This window comes from Canis lupus, chromosome 1, assembly GCF_048164855.1.
Source record: "Canis lupus baileyi chromosome 1, mCanLup2.hap1, whole genome shotgun sequence".
NCBI classification, from domain to species: domain Eukaryota; kingdom Metazoa; phylum Chordata; class Mammalia; order Carnivora; family Canidae; genus Canis; species Canis lupus.
The window spans coordinates 14,852,614-14,863,915 of record NC_132838.1 but is presented as its reverse complement, the minus strand read 5'-3'; the positions used below and the strand labels follow the sequence as shown (position 1 = coordinate 14,863,915).

At 36.9% G+C, this 11,302-nt stretch overlaps 1 protein-coding gene across 1 annotated transcript in view; it reads left to right on the top strand.

Annotated features, from left to right (window-relative positions):
• PHLPP1 (PH domain and leucine rich repeat protein phosphatase 1) overlaps nt 1-11,302 on the top strand; it is a 206,784-nt gene that overhangs the window by 99,512 nt on the left and 95,970 nt on the right. Inside the window, exons 2-3 of the mRNA XM_072821458.1 lie at nt 4,138-4,334; nt 10,282-10,407. Of these exons, the coding sequence (XP_072677559.1) occupies nt 4,138-4,334; nt 10,282-10,407 (323 nt within the window). The remainder of the gene's footprint in view (nt 1-4,137; nt 4,335-10,281; nt 10,408-11,302) is intronic.

Sequence of the window (11,302 nt, the reverse complement as noted above, 5' to 3'; positions counted from 1 at the left end):
ATGTGGGTTATTTAAGTAATACTATATGTTCAGGTAATAGAATTAAATGAAACCAACTTTATAACGTTGTATTAGTTATTGTCCTGAAATTTAATGGCTTAAAATACCACACATTTATTATCCCCTAATTTCTCCGAATCAGGAGTTCAGGAGTGAGTGGCTTAGCTGCCGAGTACTTTTGGCTCAAGTGTCATGAGCTGTGCAGTCGGTAATGTCTTGGGGGCACTGGCTTGAATGGGGCTGGAGGATCTGCTTCCAATATGGTTCAGTCACGTGGCTGCCAAAAAGAGACCTCAGCCCCTCACCGACTGTTGGCAGGAAATTTCAGTGCCTCACCTTGTTGGCCTTTTCACAGAGTTTCCAGAGTGTCCTTGTGACATGGCAGCTGGTTTCCCCAGAGGCACTGATCCTAGAGAGAGAAAGGAGGAAGCACAATGCCCTTTACAACCTGGTTTCAGAAGTTGATTGACTTCTGCCACATTCTGTTTGTTAGAAGAGAGTCACTTAGTCACGTGCAAGAGGAGTGGAATTATGCTCTGTTGAGGGAAGAATTGTAAAGAATTTTATGGACATATTTTTAAACTTCTACAGTGATAGGCACGGTTATATATTTAGCAAAGACGTGATTGGCAACAACCATATTTGTACTTATTTCTTTCTTGTTTCAGTGCTTTTGTAGTTATAACAGGTGTTTCTGCTACTTTATATATATTCCTGAAAATTCTCATGTTCTCCAAAATTGTAAATTAAAAAAATAAAAAGGTTTATGGGAAAATGCAGCTGGAAGGGGGTAGGACTATAAGTCCATGCATCTTTATAACCAAAATACTAACAAAAATAATGATGGGTCCTCAGGAGATCACCCATAGGGCCCACTCGGGTATCCTAGTGTGCCTGAAAGTTGAACTGCCTTAAGGAATATTAAAACTGCACAATAACAGAACAATAGAAATGCTGGCTTGTGCGAACCAAGACAGCATATTTGCTGTGGGCTTATTTCTTTGCTATTGAAAGTTCTAATTCTAGAGTAAATCTTTTTGAATCAACACAATATGCATGTTAAAATGACACCATTCCCCTATTTACAATCCTATGAGCTAATTGGTATTAATGAATCACAATATTGTAGGAGAGCAGACTGTAGTTTCTCTTAAATAAATACTTCTCTTCTAATCATTTATTTAGTAAAATTCCCTACCAATAGAGAAAGACTGAAGGAGACTTCAGTCACTCTGCTGTGATCAACTTGAAATCCTTGCTTTTGCTGTCTGTTTTTCCTCCTGGATCCTGTAAGAAATGCCTTAAGCCTGTAGGGGATTAGAGTAACATTTCTAAAATAAAAGTTTAAACAACTGATCCAACTTTGAACTGGAAGGCATTGGTTACTTGGTGTTGTTAATATTTATTAGAGCATAGGACAATTGGAATTCCTTTGAATTGAGAAGTTTGAGAACTGGCAGGAAGAGATAAAATATTCCTTATGTCATAGAATAAGGAAGTCTGACACAAAGGAGGCATCTGGGTGATTGCCCAGGTATATAGTACTTATTCTTCTCCATTTTCCCCAGAGCCCTGTTTGAACACAGCAAGTCTTGAGGACATGTCTGATCTGGAACACCCAGGCAGAGAGCCGACCACAAGGACATTGAAATTCACTCAGAATAAGACAAGAAGGGGTTTGATTCAAACTGGGATGTTTAGGGCTTTCCAAGGACAGACTGATCTTACCATTAGGCTCTAAGACTATTTAGGCCCTTTGGGAGTTTTTCTAACGAGAGAATAAAAAGCCTGTCTCTGTTGATGTCTCCATACTCCCCTAGACGTATATCCCTTCTGGGACATGTAGTCCCCTCTATCTGGTGATTTGTTCTGGGGCTTTCTCTAGCATTTTTGTGGAGTTGGGGATTTGCACGGCTGTCTTTATGTACCGCTGTTGTAGATCTACTTACCCACAGATATACATAAATGTGACAGGTTAACAAGTGTCCTTGAAGCCACTCTCAGGTGTGGCTAAATAAAATGTCTCCTCCTTAACCTGTATGTAAATGTGTGTGTGTGTGTGTGTGTGTGTGTGTGTGTGTGTGCGCGCGCGCACATGCATATTTAGATCAGGTTCCTCATTACAGTATGTTAGTTTTTTACATTCATTAAGAGCTCCCATAGGGATCCCTGGGTGGCACAGCGGTTTGGCGCCTGCCTTTGGCCCAGGGCACGATTCTGGAGACCCGGGATCGAATCCCACATCGGGCTCCGGGTGCATGGAGTCTGCTTCTCCCTCTGCCTGTGTCTCTGCCTCTCTCTCTCTCTCTGTGACTATCATAAATTTAAAAAAAAAAAAAAAAAAAAGAACTCCCATAGTCTTGCACTTACCTGCTTCCCTACAGGAAGAGTCTGTCATGTAGAAAGGAAGCCTGGGAGTCTGAGCATTTTTCTCTCCAGGTGTAAATGAACTTACACAGAAGGGGACAAGCAAATGACTGTGGCCTGATCCCTTACTGGCAGACTTTGGCAAGTTGTGTCTGACCTGAAGTCTCCTGAGCTTCCTACCTCTTTGTGGGGCATTAGCGTCTGGTAACTGAACAACTCAGTGGAGTTCTCAGCCCCCTTGAGAGTGTTAGCTTTGTGTAGTTGTTTGCTGGGCACCAAGTTCAAATAGCTGAACCACTGTTACACTTCATTCTGGCCCAGCCCCAGCAAAATTATGTAGTGTGCAGTATCTATTTTATAACACATTTGATATACTGGGAGAAAGAGGAAGTGAAATTCAAACCTGCTGGTTTTGTTATTTCTGCCCAAAGGTATGTACTGGGAGGGTTCCAACTCTCTGGATCTCTTGAGATCTATTTCTGGTGCTCCTGCTCTTCCTGTTTCCTTCTCTAGTAGGTATTAGACATCTACCAAAACTACTTGGTATTTATGTGAATTTTAAATATTAATAAGAATATATTTACCTTGGGGACACCTGGGTGGCTCAGTTGTTTAGCATCTGCCTTCAGCTCAGGGCATGATCCCAGTCTGGGGATCGAGTCCCGAATCAGGCTCCCTGTGAGGAGCCTGCTTCTCCCTATGTCTGTGTCTCTGCCTCTCTCTGTATGTGTCTCATGAATAAATATATAAAATCTTTAAAAAAAAGAAGAAGAATATATTTCCCTTGAATATGTTTCTTCTGCTAGCCTTTGGCAACTAGGCAAATTTCCAAATAAATATAACCCTTCTGGCTTAGGTCCTACTTAAGGACACATGTCTCTCATTAGTCTATTTCTGAGCATGGGTTTCAGGACTCTTTGCTATTATACATCCAGTATCTACAACTGGGAATGTTTTTCCCCTTGTTTATAATGCTGTCATACATTAATCACAGTAGTTCTCCGGTCCATTTGATAGGACTTGTCTCAGTGTCAGTTTGCCAAATTCATTTCCATCTTGGACACGAAGATTCTTAAGATCTTTCCCACAGCCATCTTTGTCTTTGATGCCTCTCTCTCAGTGTTCCCTCTATGAGTCACAAGCACCACCACACACCATCCTTCATAGATTGGTGTTAAATCTATCTTGTTAGAGAGTAGTATTTTCTTATTAGGAAAGTTATATATTAAAAAAAGAGAAGTTAAATATTTTTTTGTCTTCTTAATAGATAGAACACTTAAGTGTTCATTAAGTGACTGTAGGAGGAAAATATATCAGCATTTAATTCCATTAAAACTGATTAGTTTCATTAAATGCTGGATCTTGAATGTTATTTTCCTGTCTTGGTCTGTAATATTTTCTTCCTAATGTACTTAAATAAACACAAGCTATTTATAAAAATCTTGAAGTCATCCCCTTTTATAAATGTAGGAAAAAAATGTGAAGATATAGAAGGAAATAAAATGGGTTATAACAGAGGACTTAAAATGGTCTTTTCTGAGGGTTTTAAGGAAAAAGCTTTTCTTTACCTAAAATTAAAGTGCGCCTGTGGAGTAGATGTGGTAGTTTTTAACCATAATTGTATGACTGCAGATTTCAGAGTCCTTCAATTATAAATTAGATTGTTGCCCAATAATTATTCTCTGTTGCCTTGGTAGTTTATCCGGTATGCCAATGAGTTGAAAAAAGCCCAACTCTTTGGACTGAAATATTTGCTTGTGTTTGTTTCAGGAAAACCTCACAGCACCGGTAGCTCTGAACGGATTCAGCTCTCAGGAATGTATAATGTCCGTAAAGGCAAAATGCAGTTGCCAGTGAACCGATGGACCAGACGCCAAGTCATCCTGTGTGGGACCTGCCTAATAGTATCATCTGTGAAAGACAGCTTGACCGGAAAGATGCATGTTTTGCCACTAATTGGTGGAAAAGTAAGTTTAAAATGAACAAAATACTAATAGGTTACCTAGTGTCATTAAGCTTACTTTGAGCCATTTCTCTAATATGGGGCCCATGGTTTTCACTCATCTAAGATCTAATTCAGTTCCTCTTGTGCTCCACCATTGGGCATTGTTGGATGGTAGAGTTGTGGAAGATAACAATGCCATTGGCCCACGTGAAGCCTCCGTGGTTATCACTTTGTTAGTACATGCATCTTACTTATAGGCCTGAAAACAGAGCAACTAAAATTCAGTATTATATTTTAGGCTGTAGATGATGAATTATTCTTTATGAGTAGACATCTCTTGGTATCTTGAGTTTGTATTGTGTAGTATAATATAATAATGATCCCTAAGTCCATGGCTTTAGGACCATTCAAACATGCTTACCAAAGGTTAGACTCTCTCTTTCTTGCATGAATCTTTGATCCAACTTCGGCATACCTGTCTCTTTTTGTATAGTGACCAATGCAGTCAGCGGGTTTTTTTTTGTTTTTCGTTTTTTCATTTTTTTTTAGTCTTTATTTCTTAAATTCTTTTTTAAAAGATTTTATTTATTCATGAGAGACACAGAAAGAGAGAGAGGCAGAGACACAGGTAGAGGGAGAAGCAGGCTCCATGCAGGGAGCCTGACAAGAAACTCGATCCTGGGTCTCCAGGATCACGCCCTGGGCTGAAGGCGGCACTAAACCCCTGAGCCACCCAGGCTGCCCCTAGTGGTTTTTTTTTTTTTTTTTTTAAGATTTTATTTTTTCTGAGAGAAGAGAGAGCATGATTGGTAGGAGGGGCAGAGGGAGAAAGGGGGAGAGAAACAGATTCCCCACTGAGTGCAGAGCCCGAAGATGAGTTCAATCCCAGGATCCTGAGATCACGACCTAATCCCAAAGGCGGATGCTTAACCAACTGACCACCCCCGCAGTACCTCAAAGTTAGCATTTTTTAGTTTATCACTTTAGTCAATCATAATCTTTGAACCTGAAATGTTAACTTGTTTCAGAGAAAAGCTGTAATATAGCTGGTGGATCTTTCCAACATTACTAGCTGGTTTGCTTTGGGCATAATTATTTTATTCCTATCATTTATAAAAGAGAAAGAACCAGATTGCTTGGGAAAATGTTACATTCTTTTTTTTTGCCAGATCGATTTATTAATATCCAAGTGTTGGTAGGAGTATCATTACCATATAATTATATGTTAGTATTTCCTGATTTTTAAATGATATGATAATCTCTTAATAAATGGGAAGGCGAATTTGAATGAAGAAAAGGGTTTTTGAAAATTGGGGGCATGTTAGGCAAATATTTTCTTTACCATTTTTCTTCCTGAATGGGCATTGGAAAGAAGACAGAACGTGGAGGATATAAATAGAGGGGGGGAAAAGAAAGTCAACTTTTTGTTAAGGTGAACTTTTTAAAATTGGCACATGTTTGATGTGCTGGTTCCAGGGATTAGAAATGCATACGGTAAAATCAGATGTGTGCAGTAGTAAATGGCTTTGTTATTCACCTGCTGTATGGCAAATTCATTCTTCATTTAAACTAGTCTTTCCTTATGTAAATACCCCATGGCAGATCCCCATCCATCCCTGTGCTATTATGCATTCTAATCCTAAGAAGACTAATACTTGATCATTTAAAAAAAAGATTTTGGTCAGGCTGACAGGTACGTTTAGATCTATTTCAGTCACCTCTTTTGAAACCATTACTTCCCTTTTGTCTGAGCATTGAAGAATTAGTGGTATCTTATTACTGAAGATTTTGTCCTCTGGATTGAATTATTGAAAACTATAACTAATTGAAAAATTAGTTATCATTATTACTCCTGTAGGTCATTATTAAAAATGCATATTTAATGTTTGATGCCCTGTTAGGTCAACAGCCTGTTTGTTTCTTCTCTATGATGTTAGGCATTTGCTTAGGCAAATTTAATATAACTATTTATTAAATAACCTCTGTGGGGAAGCCACTTTGCTTGGTGTCCCAGAAATACCTAGATGGGTAAGTCATCAACTCTGCCTTTGAATTGCTTATAATTTCCTATCCAGAGGTGAAGGATGGGCACAACAATATCTGCTCTAAGAGACATGCAGAAAAGTAGTGCAGGAGATGAGTGGAAGGAGAGATTACATTTTCTTGTGGGGAATCAGGGAAGTTTGTGATGAAGGAAGTAGCAATCATAGTAGAACTTGAAGGGTGAAAAATCTCTTGACATATGAAGTAGATGGTCAGAAAGATTATTGTGCTCAGAGAAGCAGAGGCAGGAAAGCAATGGAATGTTCAGATAAGGTCAGAAGATCGAGTTATAATTAGCATTTTCATTCAGAGCTAGCAACTTGTCTTGTTTCCCAGGCCTATTATTGGATGGACTTCTACTATTGAATAAATTGAAATAGCTTCCTTTTCTCACAGACAAACCTTGTAAAACCTGTTTTGCACTACGCCTTTAAAAATAATTGAGTATATTGAAAAACAGTCTTTTAAAACCTGTTTGACCAAGTTAGGGAAAAATAATTCAGTCTTTGCAATCTGAGTTTTCATTAATGTTTATTTGTTCCTTTTTTCATTCTGTTCACTGTTTCATTCTGTTAAAGGAAAAACTAAGAGTAAATGGAAGGTTTTTGTTTTTGTTTTTTTAAATATATATGAAGATACCTAGAAATGAAGTATGAGATAGACTGACCATAACTGAGCAATACTTATTGATAATCAAATCTGACACACCACTTAGAGCATGGTCCTTTAGGGTACATTTTCAAAAGTTAATTCCAAATATGAAATTAAATGAAGCACTCTTAAAATTTAATGTTGAGAAAAACTTATTTAATAGACACGTTTCTATTCATTGTGCAACTATTATGTTATTCTTTAGAATTTAACATAGATTTTTAAATGTAATATTTTAATATTTTACTCAATAATTGCTAAATTATGATGCATAATAAATCAAATAACCATTAACTACTATTCAGTTTAACTACTATTCAGCTAATCATAGCATTATCAGTACCAGTGTTTCTATCTGTGTTCTCTTTATATCTGTCCCATTGCCTTCCCCAACCCCAAGGTATCCACCCATTGTCCTAAAATATATATTCATCATTTTCTTTTTTGAAATAAGTTTAATCATGTAACTATGTTTTGCTTGTTTTTGATCCAATAAAAAAGGTATTGTGCTATGTGTGGGCTTCTGTGTTTGAATTTTTTCACTAAATATTATGTTGTTTCATAATAAGATTCTATGTTGCTTGCTGTATGTGGTTTTCATTTCTGAATAATGTTCTCAATGTTCTCTTCTGTAAATGTTTTAAATTCTCATAATTTCTTAAAATTTCATAATTTTCCTGTTGATGGACATTTGGGTTGCTTCTAGTTTTTTGTTATTATAAATAATGCTGCTGAAATAGTCTTACATTGATATGCCTCCTGGTATGCAAGTAGTTTTCCTAGGGCAGTAGTTCTCAACTAGAGTTACTGTGCCCAAAGGGGACATTTGGTAATATATGCAAGTGTTTTGATTGTGAAATTATTGAGCAGTCAACGTATCAGTTGATATTAGCTAAATTATGCTATAGTAACAAATCCTCCCAGATGTCAGTGACTTAACATAACTGCTTTTTTTTATTCCACTAATTGTTCACTGTAGATTGGTAGAGATTTCTTTTTTCACATAACTGTAAAGGGACCCAGTCTGATGGAGACTCTGCTCTCTTAGAACATTTGGAACATGTACCCTACTTTTGGTGCTTAGGCAAGGGAAGACATAACAGGAGGATCATGAACTGGCTCTTGTATATTTGGATGCAGAAACTTCTGCTTATATTCATTGGCCAGAATGAGTCTCACATGACTTCACCTTACTTGCAGAGTGTCTGGAAAATGTGGAAAGTAGATAGTGTTTGGTTAATACCAATCTCTTTGGTTCAGGGGGAATCTATTGGCATTTATAGGGCAGGGACTCAAAGGATAAAATGTCATGCAAAGTATTAGACAGTACTGTACAATGTAGAGTGAACTGTTTAATTCAAAATCCTATAATAAATGACCTCCTTGAGAAACACTGCTCTTAGATACATAGTTAGGAGTGCAGTTACCGGGCTGTAGGGCATATGCACATGCTATAAGATGATATCAAATTGTTTTCCAAAGTTCACGCATGGTTTTACACTCACATCAGTGTACAAGTGTTCTTGTTTCTCTGCATCTTCACCAAACTCTTTTGAGATATAATCAAAATATAAACTGCATATTTTGGTAGTAATTTGATAACAGTATAGATAGCTAAACACGCCCATTAAACCATCACCACAGTGAAGAAAAAAAATGATCATACCACCCCCAAAGGTTTCCTTGTGCTCCTTTGTATCCCTTTCCTCCCACACTTTTCCTCACTTTCCCTATCCTCCAGAAATCACTGATCTGATTTCTTTTAATATTGATTAGTTTAAATGGCATTTTAAAAATGTATTTTCTCTTTAGAGTATAAAAATGTGGTTGATTTTTGAGTATTGATTTTTATATCTAGCCCCACCTTGCTGAATTTTCTTATTCTAATATAGTGTCTATAGATTGTTTGGCATTTTACTATGTAGCTAATCATGATATTCAAATAATGACAATTTTCTTCCTTCTTTAATATATTTAATACATTTTTGGTCTTAGTGTAATGGCCAGAACTCTGGTATGAATAGAATACTTGTCTTCTCAGTGATCTTAAAGAGAGTGATATATCATCATTAACACTGAAGTTTGCCTTAGATGTTTGATAAATACCCTTTGTCAGCTTGAATTGTTATTTGTGTTCTTGGTTTGCTAGGAGTTTTTATCATGAATGATGAATGAGTGATGAATGTTATGAAATACTTCTTCTGCAGCTGTGGGGATGATAATATGGTTTTCTTCTTTAACCTGTTAATGTGATTAAAGATTTTGTAGCTCCAGTAATGTTAAGCCATCTTGCCTTTTACTGAGGTAAATCCAATTTGTTCCTGATATGTAGGGTTTTTAAAAAAGATTTTATTTATTTATTTGACAAAGAGCGCTAGAGAGCACTAGCAGGGGGAATGGCAGAGGGAGCAGGAGAAGCAGACTCCCCACTGAGCAGCGAGCCTGATGCCAGGCTCTCTCCCAGGACCTGGGATCATAACCTGAACCAAAGGCAGACACTTAACCGACTGAGCCACCGAGGCACCCTGACATCTAACTTTTAACTGCATTTTGGTTCCAGAACATCTAACTTTTAACTGCATTTTGGTTCTGATTCTGATCTTTTTGAAAATTTTTTACACTTGTTGACTTGTGATCATTTTTGCAAATGAAGCATAGGAACTTGTGTAATGTCATGTTACTTGATTATCTGAACTTTTTCCCCTTAGGATGAATTTACTGGGCAGTGGAAATTTGATTGGACTGTATCATTGCCTGGTGAGGACTTGAAACTTCTCTTGGTAGAGTTTTATTTCATGTTAATTTCAATTTCATGTTAAATTTTTAAAAACTTATTTAACATGCTTAAAGACTTTTTTCAAAAGATTGTAATTCAGAGTGATACAAAAGTCCCTTAAAGTAAAAAACTTACCTGGAATAAAAATCCTTAAGTAAAATACTAAGTACAACTCCTTCCAAGGGGAGGAAGAACCTCAGCACCCTATTGTGACGATAAAGATAAGGAAGGGAGTCATCCAATTTAAACAGGAAGAAGAGAAGTTCCCTCTTGTGGGGAAATTTGAAGAAAATAAAACTCCCCGTTTTCGATTTCCTAGTAATTTAAATTTGTTGGTCAGACTTAGGAACTTAGTGTGTTTTAAGTATGAAGAGGAACATATATAGGGAAAGATGCAAATCCGTGCAGGCTCACTGGCCAAAGGTATGTATGTTGGGCCAATGAACTATGTAACTGGTCTGCTTTCCTGCCTCATTTTTGTCTCTGTTTGTTTTTATAGGTAGAAGAAGTGAAAAAGCACCAGCACTGTTTAGCATTTAGCTCCTCTGGACCCCAAAGCCAGACCTACTACATTTGTTTTGATACATTCACAGAGTATTTAAGGTGGCTTCGACAAGTCTCCAAGGTAGGTGCTTACCCAAGAACACCGTTCAGCTTCTAGCTGGCTCAAGGGTTGCTTTCTGCTTTATTCAGTTCCATAATGTAGTATTATATATATATTTTTCAGATACTGCTAGTAGTTTACAATTTTTAATTTTGTAAAACTCGTTTGGGCTGAAAAGTAGCCAATTAAAAAAAATTTTAATTGTTTTCATTTGTTAGGTTTTGTTTATCCTAGGGGACAAAAAAGAATTCAGTGGGTAGACTGGCATTACTATTTTAATGTTAAAAATAAGGAACATAGGCTAAGAATATTTAAGGGACTAGCCCAGGGTAGGACAACTGTAAAACCACAAAATACCCAGAGAATTGTTACAAATTTCCCCTCTTCCTCTATTTTTTCATAGAAGTAGTTTAATCTGTGCCATCTCCTTTTCGCCTGTTCAATTTCTGCCTTTCGGATGGCTTAATTTCTTTTGACATCTTGATTATTTTGACCATTTTATAGTCCCCTAATTAAATAGGATCACCATGACCTATGAAATAGTATACCTCTGTGTGTGTGTGTGTGTGTGTGTGTGTGTGTGTGTAATGGAAGCCAGAATAACAGGATAAATAAGATAAATAAGTGTTGGTATTTCAAGTACTGTGTGTGAAGATGATTTTACATCACATTTATAGAATTATGTGTAAAATGGGTGGATTGTAGTACTTTGTGCCTTGGTTTTGGGTGTGTTTATGAAACGATGAAACCTCTCTTGGGTATAGAAGCATTACTTTGGAATTTACTTTCATATTTTTGAATTCATAATCCAGTTTGCTATCCAAGTTCAATATGATTCAGACTGCTGTATGATGTAATTATTTATCAAACAAATGAATAGAGAATAACTTTGCTTAAAAGTTAATAGAAAATTTGA